This window comes from Canis lupus, chromosome 2 (assembly GCF_003254725.2).
Source record: "Canis lupus dingo isolate Sandy chromosome 2, ASM325472v2, whole genome shotgun sequence".
In the NCBI taxonomy this organism is placed as follows: domain Eukaryota; kingdom Metazoa; phylum Chordata; class Mammalia; order Carnivora; family Canidae; genus Canis; species Canis lupus.
This window is the reverse complement of record NC_064244.1, coordinates 41,121,527-41,141,673: the sequence shown is the minus strand read 5'-3', so window position 1 is coordinate 41,141,673 and position 20,147 is coordinate 41,121,527. Positions and strand designations below refer to the sequence as shown.

Genomic DNA, 20,147 nt, shown 5'->3' with positions numbered 1-20,147 from the left:
TGACCTAAATTCTCTGGCTCTGCTGCTCCAAGTGCGGTCCTAGGGCTTGAAGCCCTGCCATCGCCTGGGGCTTGTTAGAGATGCAGCGGTTCAAGCCCCGTCTCAGACTTCCTGAATCAGAATCTGCATTTTTACAAGATCATCTCATGACTCAAGTGTGCCTGTAAGTTTGAGAAACTTTAGGCCTCAGTCTTTTTTTTTTTTTTTTGGTTTTCAGAGTAAACAGGTTTTCTGGTTTCTGTTTGTCTTCCATAGTAGACATGTTTCATGACTTTATGTCTACTCCAGGTACTTTGACTAGCTCCTCAGGCTGTTGTTCAAGGAAATGGCTCAGGAACTTGAGTTCTAACAATTAAAAAAAAAGAAGTTAGTTCATAGAACACCTGCTGTAATTTGAATTGTGTGAACTCATCCCATTATAACGGGGCTTTGAGGGAGAGGGCAGAGGGTTGCCTCTGGGAGAATGCTGATTGACCACACCCCAGGCAGGGCCCTATAGGGTGATATTAGTTTGATAAAATCATATAATACTTTCTACTTCATTGCTTTGTAAATACAGAAACTCCCATCAGGTGATCCAGAGCTTGGTCTTTGAGAATGCCAAAATTATAGAGTATAAGTTTACAAGAGATTCTGTACAAGCCTGCATGCCAGTTATTAACCAGAAATAAAACATTTGTGCAGACTTGATGTTGCATGTTGGTTTGTCCAGCAAATTCACACTATAAGGAAACTACTTTGAAAGCTTAAATAAAGTCTCTTGTCAGGGCTGAAATCAGTTTGTTAATTTTATGTTTCTTAAAGTTTAAACGCATTATATATGCTTTTATTTGAAGGTGGTTGACACCTTTATTGCTTTGGAGTTGGGGGTACAGGTGCTCAGGAACTGTTGGTGGGGTGGTCTGCTTCCTCCTCACCACCCCAGGCTTTTGGTTGCGCAGGATGGCCCTGGCTCTGTGAATGGCAGCCATGCGCAGAGCTGGGCAGTTCTTGTTCTTGCGGATCATGTGTCTGATGCTGCTGAGGGTGGTCCTGGGCTTCTTGTTGATGGTGGTCTGCATGTAGGAGGGGACGGGTTTTTGCTGGCTAATCTCCACTTCATGATCACCACTATATCCCTGCCCTGGGCTGCTGGCTCCATGCCCACAGTCTTGTGGTAAATCAGCCAGTTGTAGCAGGAGTCGAGAGCCTTCAGGTTATTGCGCGGGGTGCTGCATGTCTGCTTGTTTCTCTTGATCAGGAAGCTGGAGCAGTTCTGCATGAGCATCCATACAGATGGGCAGAGATGGCCGCAGCTCCTCTGACTACTGCGGCTGGAGATGTAAAGATATATACTTGTATATATGTGTGTGTGTGTGTGTGTGTGTGTGTATGCTTTTAAACCTTAAGTGCTTTTTATATATGAATATTTAAGCATACATATACTTTTTATATATGAAGCATATATATAATATATGAACATATATCTGTATAGGCCCATTAACTAGATATTCAAGAGAAAAGTTTGGGTAACTCCCAGCCCAGGTGTTACTAAACATTGATAGATTCTGGCCTTTAGGCATTTCTTTTTTCTTCATTTGTCAGTCTTTCTCTGTATATATTTTGATGTCATCATTTATTAGTTTTCCGGAAATCTGTTGTCATTGTTTCCATGTTCTTTCTATACTAAAACTGTTCTCGATTTATAAATATATCAACATTGCAAATTTCTCTGCATAGGAGATAGTATGCTAGAAAAATCAAGAGGAGTCTTTCAGGAGATCAAGGAGGGCTTGAGAATAAAGGACGGGAAGAGAATAATGAGGTGGAAGGTCAAGGGAACATACAGTGGCAAGAATGGGATAAAGCAGTTGACTCAGTGAATCAAGCATCTTGGACACTGTAGAGGATACAAAAAAAAGTGTCAGTGATGGAGCCAGTGTCAGACAAGTTTGAAATCAGTTTTGGAGACAAGGAAACAAACATGAATAGGGGAACAGATATGAGGCAGCAAATCACTGACTGCTAAATAAAAGACTTATGTTTGTAGAGAGCTTTATATTGTACACAATTATTTATAACATATATATATATAAATATATATGGATATAAGCATACACACATATTAAAAAGAACAATGTGTAGTATAAATCTCTCTATAGGTAGAATGCAGTAATGCTTTCAAACAGGAAGAAGTTAATAACATCACAGAACAAGTAAGTAGAACAAGCAAGAAGAGAGTTTAGGACTTTCAACTTTACAACCCAAATTATTTCAACTACATTCAACAGTTTCTCTGTAATAGACACCATGTGTTTACTCAGAAGAAAACATGGCAGGTGAGATTACTGTAGTACTCTGTTGAAGGGGTTTCATTCATCAGGAGACATTTAGTTTTTCAAGAAATCACTGAATGGGTCGGAAGAGGAGAGGGAGTGGAGAACAGCAGCAAAATAGCTTGGCCAAATGTATTGAAGTTATCTGGGAGGGTCACAGAGTCCACAGAGTAACAAGTGAAGATGTGAGGTGATAGCATTATCTTAAGGAAGGCAGCTTTGGGACAGGTGCTCAAGATGCTCTGTGGCCCCCCAGTGGCAGGCACTGGCAATGGAGAACTAAGTAAACTATCTGAAAATTATCTCTAAGTTCTTGCTTGTGTGGTATTGCCCACCAGGATGAGGAGACATTGGAGGTTCAGAAATAAGAAGATGGACATTTTAGGGGCACCTGCATGACTCAACTCAGGCAGTTAAGTGTCTGATACTTGATTTCGGCTCAGGTGTGATCTCAGGGTCCTGAGATGGAGCCCTGCATGGGATCTGTGCTGGGTGCGGAACTTGCTTAAGATTCTCTCTCTGCCCCTCCCTGTTCCCTCTCTAAAAATAATAAATAAAAAAAGGGAAACAAGCCAAGTTCTTAGAGTATTGAGTCATTCATCCTTTTCCCCTTTATCTTACTTTGTCTATTTTTTCTTATCTTCCTCTTTCTCTTTATTAATACCTACTTCAGGGATGCGTGGTTGGCTCAGTGGTTAAGTGTCTGCCTTTGGCTCAGGGTGTGATCCTGGGGTCCCAGGATCGAGTCCCACATCGGCTCCCTTCATGGAACCTGCTTCTCTCTCTGCCTATGTCTCTGCCTCTCTCTCCGTGTCCCTCATGAATAAATATAAATAAATAAAATCTTTTAAAAAATCTACATGAGTTGTTTAAAACTATGTGACAGGCATGTCCTCAGCAAGAGATAGGTCCTGGAATAAAAGTTTAAAACCACTGAAGATGAAATATCACAATCTACTGCAGTGATCCCTAACCTAGAGTCATTTGCATACAATCTCTGTGATTTTTGCCATGTGTCCTGTTAGTTACTTCACATTTTTGGTTCAGATTGATTCATTTATTTTACTCAAAACATTTTTTTTTTAGAAGGGAAGATTTCTTTCTTTCTTTTTTTTTTTAATATTAGGGAGGGAGAGACAGAGAGGGCTAGGGAAGGGCAGAAGGAGAGGGACAGAGAGAATTGTGGAGCCCGACATGGCACTCGATCTCATGACCCTGAGACCATGACCTGAGCCAAAAACCAGAGTTGGATACTCAACCGACTAAGCCACCCAGGTGCCCCTATAAGAGATTTTATATCAACATTGGAAACCCTATAAAATTTAAAAATGCACACTAAAACACACAACTATTAAAAAAAATGTCCATCTGTGTCACTATGGACCGTATGTCCCTACGGGAGAGACTGATAGAACTGTACTTCACATTCAAACCATTGTAGGAAATTATGCTCTAACTCTTTGGAAGTTCTTTGTGCCGAGTAAAAATTTGCCTTCTCCCCTTTATCAGTCCCGGTCTTGTCAAAAAGAGCAATACAAAGTAAATTTTTCTTTGTTTCACAAATTGCCTTCCTTTAAATGTTTCAAGATGGTTCCTATGGGTCTTCTTGCCTCAAGACTAAAATACCCCTGATACCCCCACTCCATTCATGTGCTGCTCCATTGCTGTGTTCCCTGATCTTGCTTCACTGCAGTCCCTTTCCTCTAAATGAACTCAGGTTTAGAATCCTGGCTTGCTCATCATCTTCTTAGGGAACGGGTCCAAGCCTGGACACAGTTCTCCAGATGGGGCCTGACCAGTGCAGAGACAATTAGGTTTCCCAGCTCTTGTTTGACAGTTTTTCCCTTAATGAGGTCTAAAATTGTATTGCTTTTTAAAAAAAGTCATCTTATTATGCTATTGATTCATATTCTGGTGGTGAGTGTCTAATACTGCCAGTCCTTTTCACTGCATATCAGCTCTTTCTCATGTGCAATGAAAAATAATCATTATTGCATTAGGATTCTCTAGAGGAACAAAACCAATAGAATATATTTAAGTATATATATATGAGGTTCACAAGGTTATGGAGGCTGAAAAGTCCCACAGTCTGTCACCTGTAACCCGGAGAACCAGGAAAGCCAGTGGTAAAATTCAATCTGAGTCCAAAGTCCTGAGACCTGGGGAGCAGCTGGTATAAATCAAGAAGTACAAAGGTCTGAGAAACCAGGAGGTCCAATGTCTGAGGGCAGGAAAAAAATGGACATCCTAGAGAGAAGAGAGAAAATTTGCTCTTCTTTTGCCTTTTTGTGCCATTTGGGACCTCCAATGGGTTGGTTGATGCCCACCCACAATGATGAGAGTGGATCTCTTTACTCAGTCTACTGAGTCAAATGTTAGTCTCCACTAGAAACACCTTCACAGCCCTATGCAGAAAAAGTGTTTCACCAGCTCTCTAGGCATTCCTTAGTCCATAGAAGCTGATGGATAAAATTAACCATCACAGTTATTAAGCTACCAGACTGCCCAACCTGCCTTGGAATAGGGAGGAAAGGAATGTCAGAGACACTTTCCTGACGTGATGGCTGATCCCAGCTGTGAAGGTGGGCTGGAACTTACCCTGGCAGAGAATTGTAGAAGAGCGTCCAGGTGGGGAGATAGTATGGAGGATGTGACAGGAGATGAGCCAGAGAAACATGCACCTGCCAAGACAATGTAAGACAATTGATGGGAAATCTCTTCATCATTTTTCGAGACTGATATATCATTTACGAATAAATAATTATATTTTGTATAATGTGTGTATATATACATACACAAACATATATCTTCCAGTTTGCTTGTCCACTTCTTTGCTGTTGGACATTTGGGTTATTTCTACCTTTTGGCTATTGTGAATAGTGCTACCATGAATAGCCACGTACCTGCGTTTGAGTTTGAGTACCTGTTTTCATTTCCCTTAGGTCTATACCTAGCAGTGAAATTGCTCAATCATACAGTAATTCTAGGTTTAATTTTCTGAGGAATTGCTGTTTCCTACAGTAGTTCCTCTTTATGTCCCCATAAGCAATGTACAAAGGTTCTAATCTCTTCACATTCTAGCTAACATTTGCTATCTATCTATCTATCTATCTACTCTCTGATTAAAGACAGCCCAGTGCGTGTGAAGTGGTACTTCATTGTGTGTTTGGATTTGCTTTTCCCTAATGTATGTCCTAATTTCTTTTTTCTTTCTTTCTTTTTCTTTCTTTCTTTCTTTCTTTCTTTCTTTCTTTCTTTCTTTCTTTCTTTCTTTCTTTCTTTCTTTCCTTCTTCCTTCCTTCCTTCCTTCCTTCTTTCTTCTTTCTTTCTTTCTTTCTTTCTTTCTTTCTTTCTTTCTTTCTTTCTTTCTTTCTTCTTTCCTCTCTCTCTCTCTTTCTTCTTTCTTTCTTTCTTTCTTTCTTTCTTTCTTTCTTTCTTTCTTTCTTTCTTTCTTTCTTTCTTAATTTCTAATGGCTGCAGAGTACTCCCTTTTAAGGATGTCACACAGTCTACTTAGTCGATTCTCCGCTGGTAAACATTGAGACGTTCCCATCTTTTTCCCTCTATAAACATATAGACTGCAGTAACACCTCCATGTTCTCTCCTGCGAGTGTGGACTGTGGAGCCAAACATGAGATTAGGGTATAGCATCTCCACTTACTCATTGTGTGGTCTTAAGCAATTCACTTAACCTCTAAACCTCAGTTTCTTCATTGGTAAGTGGGAATGAATAACAGACCTGCTTCACAGGTGTTTCTGAAGATTAAATATGAATGTATGTAGACCTTTTAACATATGGGTTCATATTGTGGTAAGCACTCAACAGATTTTGGTTTTGTTCATCTTTACTCATATTTTTAATTTCTTCCTTAAATTCTTAGAATTGACATTACTGGGTCAGTAGAGGTTATACACATATTTGAAGGCTTTTGACACACATTGCTAAATTGTCCTTTCTAAATATTAACGTATGCTCTACCAGCAATGTATGCCAGTGTTTGTTTCTGGCAAACAAACAATCTTGGGGCTTGTCATAAAAAAATCATTGCTAGCATTTGGTTATTGTTTTAGATAAGCATTTCTTTGATTACTAGTGAGGTTGAATATTTGGGGGCATTTATACATCTCTTTTGTGAATTGTCTTTTTAGGTCTTATACCCTATTTTTTTTTCTATTTGGCTTGTACATTTTTTTTTCTATTTGGCTTGTGTTCTAAGAGTCTTTTACATAAGATATTAACCTAACATTCCTAACATTTTATTAAAAATATGATATATTTCCAATTTGTCATTCGCATTTCAGTTTCACTTAGATACATGGCCTGATTCACCATTTTAGGATCTGTAAATACCAAACTCCTAGGGTTTCTTGGAGGGCATGAGATGAATGTTGAACAACTTGAGCCTCAGTTATCTCAATTTTGAAATGAAAAGTTTGGACTAGAAAATTGCTGTTTACTTCCAGATTTGCAATTTTGTGATTTTATATAAACATTTTGTATGTTTAATATATAGCGTTATTTCAACTTCATATTTTATATTGATAAGTAATTGTAATAATAACCATAAACATAATTACTCCATAAGCTGCTTTTATATGTCTTGAGACCCTTGAACAGAGAGGCTTTAAGTGTATACACACACACATACACAAACACACATTTATATTTGTATAAAATAACGTTCAGATCACAAAAATTAAAAATCTGATATATAATTTGTTTTATACAGGATGAGTTGTTTATAATTCTCCTTTAAGGAATACTTACTTTTGCATCACTGAGGCCACTATAAATTACAACTTTTTTTTCTTGTTAAATAGATATTTGATGAAATGAAGATTACATATTCTAGCTTCAAGAGCAATTTTGTGAAGAGGCTGTCGGCGGAGGTTCCCGTTGCCAGTAGCCCAATTGCCACCAGATGGAGGCAAAACCAAGCTCGGGATCCGGCGGCCTGCTCCTTTGGGGAAGAGTTTTCAACCACTTACCTCCCAGAAGCATCTGGATCCGTGCTGGAGAAAACACCCGAGAAAGAGACTTTGGTTCTAGGTGAGGTAATAGAAATTCCACAGACTATTTAAAAAATGTTAATGAAATATAAATTCCTGAGAGAATCTTTGTGTCGTAGAACTATCCAGTATCACATTAATCAAGGGCTTTCCTTTTTTTCTTACTTTGAATAAGAAATTTCCAAGGTAGTGGCAGAGGCAGGATATGAAACAGAAACAAAAGACAGTATTGTATTTCAGGTGCATTTGTGAGATTTGCATTTGTGTATGATTCCTTTTGTAAAGATTATAAATATATATAAAAGATTTTTCAGTGGTCCCTTGGGCCCTCTGATGAACACGTGATATGAACAAATACGTAGTTTTAGAGGATGACTTGACAGGGTTTTCTGGTAGCAAAAGTCTGGTAAAGGGCTTTCTCAATCTTGAGAAGAGGACAGATATGAATAATAATGATGCAAATAATATTGATTCTTATTACTTTAATTTAGAAAGGATTTCACTGATGTGATCTCAAAGTATCTTTACAACATCTTTCTATAAAAGGGAGAGGGAGAGGCAAAGTAATTGGCTCATGATTATAGAGTGGATACCGATGATTATGAAAGCAAGCATCCCACAGTGATTTCCTGGCAGGATGATCATACCGTGAGCAAATCAGACATCTTTGCTTTATCATCTTAAACTAAGGAACTGTTTGTATCTATTCTTCAAATGTGCAAATGTGTTCTTTCCATGCAGAGATTAAGTATTTCTGCTGATGCTGCAGTGAGAGTCAGGTCTTCGATCTTGGCATTTGCTACAGAGGCCACTGAGGCAATGCTTACTTACGACCATGGCGTTCTGGATAAGGCTGGCTCTCCCTCTTTTACTCACCTCTGCCAAATTTTGGAGAGATGACGGCCTGTGTCTTCACATTCTATTGTGAAAGGTGCAATGGGTTGACCACTAACCAAACTGATTATCTTGTTTTGAAAAACAAAAGCTAAATATTTTTCTTGCAGGGTCCTACCAAGAACCACTGAAAACCCCCATCAAAGGAAGTTTTGAAACAAATAACTCTGCCCTCCGTTTTTGCAAGGCACCTCATGCATTGGACAGAGGCTGGAATGAAAACATTGCCTCAAAAGGCCAGGTAGGTAAAGAAAGAAAACTGAAGATCTCATATCCTGAGAAGCTCCAGACAAATAAATCCCAAATGTGAGAAAGGAGCTGGCTTAGCTGCTCTTACAAATCAGTAAGAAAATGAGTGAGTGAAGGACATGAATAGGGGCACTTTGTAAAAGAAATATAATATCTAACAAATATACAAATCTAGTTAGTATCAATCAAAAAAAGTGAAAATGAGACATCAAAAAGGTAAACATTAAGATGACATGGTGCTATACAGAGAAAACCCTAAAAGACTCCATCAAAAGACAACTAGAACTGATAATAAGTCAATTAAGTAAAGCTGCAGGATACAAAGTGAGTATATAGAAATCTGCATTTCTTTTGAAATCTGCTGCATTTCTATCTAATAATAATTAAGCAGCAGAAAGAGAAATTAAGAACACAATCCTATTTACAGTTGCACCCAAAACAGTAAGAAACCCAGGAATAAACTTAATTAAGGAGGTTAAAGACCTGTACTCTGAAACTATAACACACTGTTGAAAGAAATTAAAGATGACACAAACATGGGGCAGCCCCAGTGGCTCAGCAATTTAGCACTGCCTTTGGCCCAGGGTGTGATCCTGGAGACCTGGGATAGAGTCCCATGTCGGGCTCCCTGCATGGAGCCTGCTTCTCCCTCTACTTGTATCTCTGCCTCTCACTCTCTCCCTCTGTGTCTCACATTAATAAATAAATAAAATCTTTTTTAAAAAAGATGACACAAACAAAAAGATATTCCATGTTCATGGATTGGAAGAACAAATCTTGTCAAAATGTCTATACTACCCAAAGCAATTTCCAGATTTAATACAATCTCTATCAAAAGCCCAACAGCATTTTTCACAGAACTAGAACAGTCTTAAAATTTGTGTGAAACCACAAAAGACTGAATATAAACTTGAAAAAGAAGAACAAAACTGGAGGTATCAAAATCCCTACAAATCTGTAGAAATCAGAATAATAGGGTACTGGCACAGACATATACACATAGATCAATGGAACAGAATAGAGTCCAGAAAGAACCCCATGGTCATATGGTCAATTAGTCTTCGACAATGGAGGCAAGAATATGCAATGGGAAAAAGAAGGCCTTTTCAACAAACTATGTTGGGAAAACTGGACGGCTACGTCCAAAAGAATGAAACTGGACCACTTTTTTACACCATACACAAAATAACCTCAAAATGGATTAAAGACCTAAATGTGATTTCTGAAACCATAAAATTCCTAGAAGAAAACATAGGCAATAATCTCTTTGACATCAGCTGTAGAAACATTTTTAAAGATATGTTTCCTCTGTCAAGGGAAACAAAAGGAAAATCAAATTATTGGGGCTACACCAAAATAAACACCTTTTGCACAGTGAAGGAAACCATCAACAAGACCAAAAGGCAAAAAAACCAAAACAACAACAACAACAAAACAAAACACCAAAAGGCAGCCTATCAAATGGGAAAAGATATTTGCAAAATATATATCTGATAAGGGATTGGTATCCAAAATTCATAAAGAACTGATGTGACTCAACACCAAAACCCAAGTAATCTGATTAAATGGGTAGAAGACATGAACAGAAATTTTTCCAAAGGAGCCTTACAGCTGGCCAATAGATATATGAAAGCATCCTCAACATCACTTAACATCAGGAAATGCAAATGAAAACCACAGTGAGATATCACTCCAGCTTGTCAGGACAGCTAAAATCAAGATAAAAAAATAACAAGTCTTGGCAAGAATGTGAACCAAAAAGAGCCCTAATGCCCTGTTGGTGGGAATGCAAGCTGGTGCAGCCACTGTGGAAAACAGTAAATGGATGTTCTTCAAAAAATTAAAAATAGAATTAACCCATGATCCAGTCATTCTCCTACTGGGTATTTACCCAAAGAAAGCAAAAACACTAATTTGAAAACATACATGCACCTGTATGTTTATGGCAGCATTATTTACAATAGCCAAGATATGGAAACAATGCAAGTATCCACTGATAGATGAATGGATAAAGAGGATGTGGTATGCATCTACACATATAAATAAATGAATATGTACATATACATACAGTGGAATGTTACTCCTCCATAAAAAAGAATGACATCCTGCCATTTGCAACAACACAGATGCACCTAGAGTGTATTATGCTGAGTGAAATAAGAGAAAGGCAAATATCATATGATTTCACTTATATGTGGAATTTAAGAAATAAAGCAAATGAACAAAAAAAGAGACAATAAAAGAACAGATTCTTAAATACAGAGCACAAACACCGTTACCAGAGGGACGGTGGGTGGGGGATGGATGAAATAGGTGAAGGGGATTAGGAGTACCTTTATGATGGGCACCGTGTAATGTATAGAATTGTTGAATCATTATATTGTACATCTGAAACTCTTAGAAAACTATATGTTAATTATACTTGAGTTAAAAATAATAAAGATTTTTTAAAGAGGTAAAGATTAAAAATATAATGAAATTATACGTACTATGGTATGCTTCCCCTCAGCCAAAAGATTTCTTGTATAATCATTTCCAGTTATTCAGTGACTTGGTCTGCCCTCTGGGGTTTCCAGGATAAGTTAAATTCTTTGTCTATAAGATGGTCATTTTTTTCCTCTAAGATTTATTGATCTATTTTGGAGAGACAGAGTGTGCAAGTGAGGGGAGAGGCAGAGGGAGAGGGGGAGAAAGAATCCCATGTAGACTCCCCGCTGAGCGTAGAGCCCTGTGAAGCTCCACGTGGAGCTCTACGTGGGGCTCTGTCCCAGGATCCTGAGGTCATGATCTGAGCTGAAATTAAGTCAACCAGCTCAACCAGCCGAGTCACTCAGGCGCCCCTGTAAGCTTTTGCTACTGTTGTTTGTTTCTTGACTAAGTTAATTTAGTTCTTTTAAGTATCTCATTTATTATGATTTTAAGATCTTAGAGGAGTCTGACCTAAATTCCTCGGGCACATTAAGTATCACTAGCATGTTTTTGGGTTTATCAAGTTCAATGAATAGCTTCTGAAGGAATCAAGGCTTCTTTTAGAAAGCTTAAATGGAAAGTAATAAATTCTCAGTTTGGGCAATTACTCATTTAGTATGTGCTTCCAGTGCTTGATATATCTATATATATATAGATATATTTATATGTATATATATCTTACTAGAGGAAAAATACTGTGAATGTAAAATTTAATTATTTGAAACCATATACAAAAGGTTTGAAAATAAATCTCTTAGAGCAGGTCTTTTGCCTAGTGCTTTATTGTTGGTTAGGGGTTTAGAGGTGCAGATGGCCAGGGAGTTCTATATCACTAGGGGCATGTTGACCTTACACCCAGGCCATGTAATCAGTGCCACTGCCTTTCCACACTCTACTTCTTGCAGACTAGAGTTTTTATTGCCTTATCCTCACAACCTCCCTTTTCTTTAGGATCTATAGTAACTGGTGGCAGTCAAGGAGGCGGCTCTGTCTGTGTGGTCACAATGGTGTTGAAAGTTACCTTTGTTGCAGCAATTGTTATCCAGCCAGAGCATTGTCCCAGCTTCACTGAAGAACCTGGGAAGGAGATAATGGACACTGTTTCACTATTTTATATAAAACATTTGTCGTCATAACTAGTTAGAAGTCAAATAGCATCAGGATTGGTGCAGATACGAAGTGAGGTCTTTCACATTGACAGTAAATGTGAGTCTCCATGTGGTCCTTAGAGGTCCTGCAGAGGGAGTTTCTACAACTAAGGGCCTGCATAGTTGTGTAGATGTTCAAAATTATTCTGTATAGTCAGATCTATGCCAAGTTGTTCAGTAAAGTAGTTAGTAGATCTTACCGAGGGAAGAGCACCCTTGGGTACATCAAACAGAAGCACTCTGTGCTGAGCAATTCCTTGGTCAGCTTTGTGCTAATAATGGGATTCTGAAGAATTAACTCTATGAAGAGTTCCATTGATTTTAAGAATATTATTTTATACCAGTAGTTCCCAACTGGGGGTTATTTTGCTCCCCAGGGGACATTTGACAATGTCTGTAGACATTTTTGATTATCCCATCTAGTATATACAGTCTGAGATGCTGCTATACATCCTATAATGCACAGAACAGCCCCCACAATAATGAATTATCTGTTGCCAAATGCCAGTGATCCTAAAAATGGGAAACCCTGCTTATACTTGATTGTCCTATTTTGAATACCTAAAAACCCATGATTCACTTACTGGCAATGACATAATATCTGGGAAGAAAACTAAAAATCTCAAAATGATGCCTGTGAAAGAGAATGCTGTATGAATTATGGTGATCCAATGACTGTTTTATATGTAAGATTAAATATATTATCATGAAGGGAAAAAAAGGAATTGTCTCCACTTTATTTACTAAAATGTTTTTAGAAAATTCCAACAAGTACTTTTCTTTATACTTACTATTAATTTTCTTATCTGTTTTTGTTTGAGGTTTGATGTAAGAATGTCAGAAGTGCTTTTTATATACTGGCCCAAAGGGACAGCAATCAGATTTTTGTGTTCATGGGAACTGAGGCAAATTATTTAAGATCTTGTGATTTGATGTTCCCATTTCTTTTTTTTAAAGACTTAAAAAATTTATTCATGAGAGATACAGAGAGAGAGGAAGAGACATAGGCAGAGGGAGAAGCAGGCTCCCTAAGGGGAGCCAGATGCAGGACTTGATCCCAGGAACCTGGGATCATGACCTGAGCCAAAGGCAGACGCTCAACCACTGAGCCACTGAGGTGCCCCTGTACATGTATGTTTCTAAAGAAGTATTTATTTGCTTGTTTACAGAAATGCCTAAACCAACTATTTTTGACCCAGAAGGTGGTTCAGTGGGTTAGTGGGCAAATGCAACTCTGTGAGCCATCCCAATGTGTTTGGAAAGGTATGGTCCAAAGATTTTCTGTTTGTCCTTCTTTCCTACCCTTCTCTCTCCCTGCCTCCTTCATTTCTTCCTTATCTTAGAATATATTATTGGAATATATTATTTTTATATATATTAGACTAATCAACATAATTATGAATTTAGAGAATTCTCCGCCTTACCTGTCCCCCTCCCCAAGTCTCATTTCCTAGAGGCAATTATCCCTAACTAACTGCTCTTCCCCCTAGTATTTACATCTATTTTCTAAGTAATATTTGTAAACTGCTCTTTCTTGAGATTTTAGACTTTATCATAACTTTCTGACATAGTAGATAAGAACTTTGTTCTTCTGCCTCATTCACCTCCTTCAATCTACTTAGATCACACTTCTAAAAATTAATGAACCCTTCACGTGGCTGAAAATCTGTGTATAACTCTGACTTCCCCAAAACTTAACTGCTCATAGCCTACTGTTGCCTGGAGGCCTTCACAATAATATAAACAGTTGATTAACACATATTTTGTATGTCATATGTATTATATACTATATTCTTACAATAAAGTAAGCTAGAAAAAAAACTGTTATTAGGAAAATTATAAGGAAGAGAAAATACATTTACAGTACTGTATTTTTTAAAAAAGATTTTATTTATTTATTCATGAGAAACACACACACACACACACACACACACACACACACACAGAGGCAGAGCATAGGCAGAGGGAGAAGCAGGCTCCATGCAGGGAGCCCGATGTGGGACTCAATCCTGGGACTCTAGGATCATGCTCCGGGCTGAAGGCAGGCGCTAAACCCACTGAGCCACTCAGGGATCCCACTGTGTGGTATTTATAAAAAAAAAACAACCCACATGTAAGTGGACTCATGCAGTTCAAACCCATGTTGTTCAAGGGCCAACTGTATTAGCTTCACTGTGTAAAGCAGTGATCCGATATTGGTATATATTGCAAAATAATCACCACAGTACTCTAGTTAACATTCATTACAATTCGTAGTTACAGAATTTCTTTTCTTGTGATGAGAACTTTTAAGATCTATGCACTTAGTAATTTTCAAATATGCAGTCCAGGATGAACTATAATTGCCATGTTGTACATTACATCTCCATGACTTATTTTGTAACTGGAAGTTAGTACTTGTTTTTTAAAAAACCCTTATTTGTAGTGCTTGAGTGTTTCTAGAAACCTTTAAATTTTGCCCACAACTGCAGGTCTTTGTGGCTAACACCAAGGCTGTGAATAACGATCTAGTTCTGGGTATAGCATTGTGAAGTTCTTACACTTTTTATCAGAAGGCATGTGGTCATAGAGACCACAAATTACCTGGGTGGGCTCAGAGCCTATTAATTTATGTCATCTTGGTTCGTTCCATAACAAGCCAAGTAGTTGGACAGATGAAAAGGTGGTGGCCTGTGGTTTAGACCTAGGTGGGTCTTTTGATGAGAATTAAAACTGAACCCAAGATAGGACCTTGAGCTCAGATAGTCACAGGTAAAACTAGCCAGAAGTAATTCTGTGTGCTCTGGTAAAGAAACAATGAGACAAAGAGCCAAAATAAATGAATCGACAAATACTTATTACAAAGACTCAGAGTAGGGCTTATGCCTATCAGTTAATTGTTGATGTGCTAGACAAATGGATATGCAAAAATTACTTTGATTTTAAAATATCAAGGGATGGAATAAATATTCAAAGCATGATAGAGTGTTTCTGTATGCTTCCCACAAGATGGTCGTTACATTTAGGTCTGGCATTCATGTGTTTTTTGTTAAAAAATGCCATGAAATATTTTTAAAATTTTTGTTTAAATTAATACAGAAGCTGTTTTTTCCTTCCCTTCTCCTGCAACTTGTAATTCAGTTTTATCACAATGACTACTTTCTTTTTCACGTTGTTATGTCTTAATACCTGCAAGGATAAATACTATGCTTCCAAGATAATAAAGATAAAGATATCTTTATAGGCTGCAGAAATGGAGTTGGAGATGAATCCTTCCATCTTAAAAGATTCGGTGATATAGACTATTCCATACTCCAACCAGAAGTGAAGATTCATCTTTCTGGTCTTCGAAATGACTATTGTAAGTTATTGTTTAGATCATGAATTGAAAAGTTGGAGTGACAAAATGTATCCTGTGCTGTGGCATAAACTTGAAATTTGCTTCTGGAAGAACCTAATTGGCCCTTGTGCCTCATGTCCCAAAGCTGAACCATCCAAATGTGGTTAATGTAGTTTGGCCTTTCCTTGTGCAAATTTCATGTTTGGAATGGGTATTGTTGGTGTTGGTGGGGTATGAGAAAAAATATATTTATGAATTTTACTGTATTAGAATGAACTGTGAGAATGGGGCCTACTCTTAGGCATATATTTCAAACATGGATAAATCTAATCAGTCAAACAGCCACATTGTGTCTTCTTGTTATGTGCTTAGTTTATAATCTAGTTGGGAAGACAGGACTAACTCACATGGAACTTCTACCATTATGCCAGTGTAGAATGCAAATAATGAATTATGGGGTAAAAGGAATTATAATGACTGTAAGTTCAATGATCTTTGGATCTTTGTCTAAAAAGACTTTGTGGAGATAGTAAGACTTCAGCTGGGTCTTGAAAAATGAGTAGGATTTAGAGGGATGGAGGCGAGAAGATAGAGTATTTTCAGCAATGTTAACAGTGAGCAAAGGCAGGCTATTGGTAATTAATGATAATATTACTGAAGAAGATACAATGGGAGACTGGTGAATAGGGTGGTAGATGGAAATTTTACAATTACGTAGGTCCCCTTAACCCCCTAACTTTTTTAGGTTACTGCAGTTGTCATATATTTTACATCTACGTACATTGAAAACTCTACCATTATAAGTTTTACTCTAAAAAGCCATACATATATGTATTTTAAATAAAAGAGGAAAAAATGGTCTTCATAATTACTCAAATATTTACCAATTCCACTCTTCTTTTTCATTCTTGATGATCCAAATTTCCCTCTCATATAGTTTCCCTTCAGCCTGGAAAGCTTCTTTTGGCATATTTCAGATCAGATCAGTTGGTAAAGACTTCTCTTATACTTAATTTTTGCTTCATCTAGATTTCTGGGTTGCTAGATTTTTTTTCTTTCAGCATTTTAGAGATACTGTAATGACTTCTGGCCTCCATAGTTTCTGGTGAGAGCTCTGGTGAGAGCTCAGTTTCTAGGGTCATTTGAAGACTTGCTCTCTTGCTTCCAAGATCTGACTCTTGTTTTTTTTTTTTTTAAGATTTTATTTATTTTGTTATTCATGAGAAACACACATACAGAGAGAGAGGCAGAGACACAAGCAGAGGGAGAAGTAGCCTCCATGCAGGGAGCCCAACGCAGGACTCGATCCTGGGTCTCCAGGATCAGGCCCTGGGCTGAAGGCGGCGCTAAACTGCTGAGCCACCTGGGCTGCCCTCAAGATCTGACTCTTATTACACATGTTAGATCTTTGGATATTATTCCAAAAGTCCCTGAGATTTTGCTCATTTCTTTTTAAATTTTTTCCCTACACGTTCTTCAGATTGGATCATTTCTGTTGATTTATATTGGAATTCAATGACTCTTTCTCTGTCATTCCCATCCAGATTTTTCAGATATTGTATTTTTCAGTTTAGAAATTTCCATTTATTGTTTTTATGGCTTATATTTTTATTTTAAAGATTTTTAAAAAATTTATTTATGAGACACACACACACACACACACAGAGAAAGAGAGAGAGAGAGAGAGGCAGAGACACAGGCAGAGGGAGAAGCAGGCTCCTTGTAGGGAGCCTGACATGGGACTTGATCCCGGGTCTCCAGGATCAGGCCCTGGGCTGAAGGCAGTGCTTAACTGCTGAGCCACCAGGGCTGCCCTGTTTTTATGGCTTCTATTTTAGTTTTATTTTTTTTTTATAGTTTCTATTATCTTTACATAGAAAGCAGTTTCTTTTTTTCCATTCTGCTGATATTTTCTCTTTCCATTCAAGTATGTTCTTTCTTTACCTCATGGAGAATATTCTTTCTATTCTGTTTATATATTTTATTATAGCTTTAGCATCTTGTTTATTATTGCTTTAGCATCTTGTTTTTGATAATTCCTATACTTAAGTCATCTTGGGGTTCTTGTCTATTAATTATGTTTTCCTTATGTCCAGTAATCTTGAATTGTGTACTGGACAATATGGATATTATGTGATATTAATTCAGGGTCCTGCAGAGAATGTTGCCATTTTTGTCTTAGTTAGGTTATCCTTTAAGGTTTGTCTTGCCTTTTATGGGTGATGTTTTGAGTCTCAGATCAGTTTCTTCAGCCTCAACTATGCTGATTTGGGTCTATCCCTCATATATACAGATTCGAGTCTAGGCTGAGACCTAAATGGATTCTTCAAATCTCAGTTCAGTTTTCAAAGCCGTTGCCAAGCTTATTTGAGTTTTCCTTGCACTAACATGATTTCAGGGTTAGGCTGAGATGTGTGTGGATTCACACATTCACAATTAGGGAATGCCTTTCTGTGGCTCTCTCCCCTCCAGGATTTTCTCCACATACTTTGGTCACCTCAGACTCCTTTCCCTGGCTCCTCTCACCAGAAAGATGGTGAGCTTTCCATCAGAGTTTTAGCTGTTGGTGCTATTCCATGATTGGGGCCTACCCTCTGACAAAACCATGTGAGAAAAAAAGTGAGAAACTCACCCCTGGGCAGGCTGCTTCTTCTGGTTTTGACCCCCTTACTTAGTTTAACTGCTTTTGCTTATTTTCCATTTCTCAGGTTTTTAATTTTTAAAAATATTTTGTTCAGAGTTTGTAGTTGTCATTAGTGGGAAAGGTGGGTTATAGGTAGCTTAGACCACTGTAGGGGAACTAGTGTGCTTCATAGTTTTGTATTGATATGTGTCAATTAGGATAAGAGATTTTTGTCTTCCAAGAAATAAGATAGGGTTATATATCAACTATATTTCAATTAAAAAAATAAGGTAGGATACATTTTAATATGTGGTCACACAAATATGGTTTCTTTTGGCAGTCAAAGAGTTCTTATAAGTCGAAGCTGGAGAATACTGCCAGGAACTTCCAGGTATCACATATAAGTCACTGACTACTTTTTCTTGATATTTCATAGTTGGGTGTATTTTGGTTTGAAATGATAGTGACATCTTTCATATGGATATTGTGGGTTTAAAGATGTCTCCCTAACAGTTATGTGCTTTTCCCCTATATTTATTGCAGTATTATTTACAATAACCAAATTATGGAAGTAACCCAAATGTCCATCAATAGATGAATGGATAAAAAAGATGTGAAATTAAAAAAAAGATGTGGAATCGGGGTTCCTGGGAGGCTCAGTTGTTAAGCATCTGACTTCAGCTCAGGCCATGATCTTGGGGTCCTGGGATTGAGCCCCGCATTGGGTTCACTGGGGAGTCTGCTTGTCAGTCTTCCTCTCCCTCTGCTCCTCCCCATTCTCATGCTCTCTCTCTCTCTCTCTCTCTCAAAAATTAAAATCTTAAAAAAGAAATGTGGTATATGTGTGTGTGTCTGTGTGTGTAATGAAATGTTATTCAGCCATACTATTCTTGCCATTTGCAACAACATGGATGGATCTAAGTGAAATAAATCAGAGAAAGACAAACACCATATTATTTCACTCGTATGTAGAATTTAAGAAACAAAATAAATGAACAAAGAAAAAAAAGACAAACCAAAAAGCAGATTTTTAACTAGCTGATTGAACTGATCATTTGGAGATCAGAGATCATTGATCAGAAAACAAACTGATTGTTGCCTAAGGAGAGGTTTGTGGGCAGGATGGGTGAAACTGGTGAGGGGAATTAAGAGTGTACTTATTGTGATGAGCACTGAATAATGTGTAAAACTGCTGAATCACTATATTGTATATCTGAAACTAATATGACACTTATGTTAACTATACTGGAATTAAAATGAAAAAAAAAAAGAAAAAGTCTAGGTAATTCCAATGAAAAAATATGTGCTTTTAATTTTTAGTGGCCTGTTAGATACAATTCATGTGTACTAATAATGATAGGTGAAACTTCCAAGTTCTCTAAATGACTCCAAATAAATATATCTGAGTATAAATAGCAAGCATTATTGTTCATTAGACTGTGTATCTTGGCACAAAATTCTAGTTTTTATTTTTGAACTTCTAATGATCTGCTTGCATATATAATTCTATTTTCCAACTAACCATGGGAAAGGGATTAATTTTGCTCATCTATCTATAAAAGGTTGGTTACTTGAAAATATTTTTTATTTGCTAAGTAATTACCCTAACTAATATGAAATGCTTTTCTTATAGATCTGAATATTCTAGACTGGAATTTTCGAAATCTTGTTGCTGTAGCCCTTGGATCCTCTGTGTTCATATGGACTGGGGAAAACAACGTGATTGAAAATATAGACTTAAGTCTCAATTGTAGCTATATATCCTCTGTGTCCTGGATAAAAGATGGAAACTGCCTGGCAGTTGGCACCAGTGAAGGAGAAGTACAAGTAATGGAAAGTTGTTTTTTTTCCTCAAAATGTGCTCTGTGTAATTGCTCAATAACTAAAATTGACTTTTAATAACAAGTTATTATACAATAGAGAATCTATATTAGTTGTGGCACTTGAAACTATGGGGAGTAAGAGGATATACCATCCTGTTTTTTTTTTTTCTGAATGGCATTTAATGAGGAGTTAAGGATACTCTATCTAGCTTTTTTTCACACAAGCTTTCCTTCTGTCATATTTACCTTCTTAGAAGTCTTTTTTCCCCCCAAATTTTATTTTTTAAAGTCATTTCT

The 20,147-nt window shown here is 37.4% G+C and overlaps 1 protein-coding gene and 1 pseudogene across 11 annotated transcripts in view; one reads left to right on the top strand and one right to left on the bottom strand.

Moving 5' to 3' along the window:
• The window catches only part of CDC20B (cell division cycle 20B), a 50,340-nt gene that overhangs the window by 17,212 nt on the left and 12,981 nt on the right, over positions 1 to 20,147 (top strand). For all 11 annotated transcript variants that reach the window (XM_049102588.1, XM_049102594.1, XM_049102600.1 and 8 more), the window contains 5 exons: positions 7,137 to 7,365; positions 8,330 to 8,460; positions 13,255 to 13,348; positions 15,309 to 15,425; positions 19,661 to 19,854. In XM_049102588.1, coding sequence (XP_048958545.1) covers positions 7,137 to 7,365; positions 8,330 to 8,460; positions 13,255 to 13,348; positions 15,309 to 15,425; positions 19,661 to 19,854 — 765 coding nt within the window. The remainder of the gene's footprint in view (positions 1 to 7,136; positions 7,366 to 8,329; positions 8,461 to 13,254; positions 13,349 to 15,308; positions 15,426 to 19,660; positions 19,855 to 20,147) is intronic.
• On the bottom strand, positions 747 to 1,267 carry LOC112660354 (60S ribosomal protein L28-like; annotated as a pseudogene).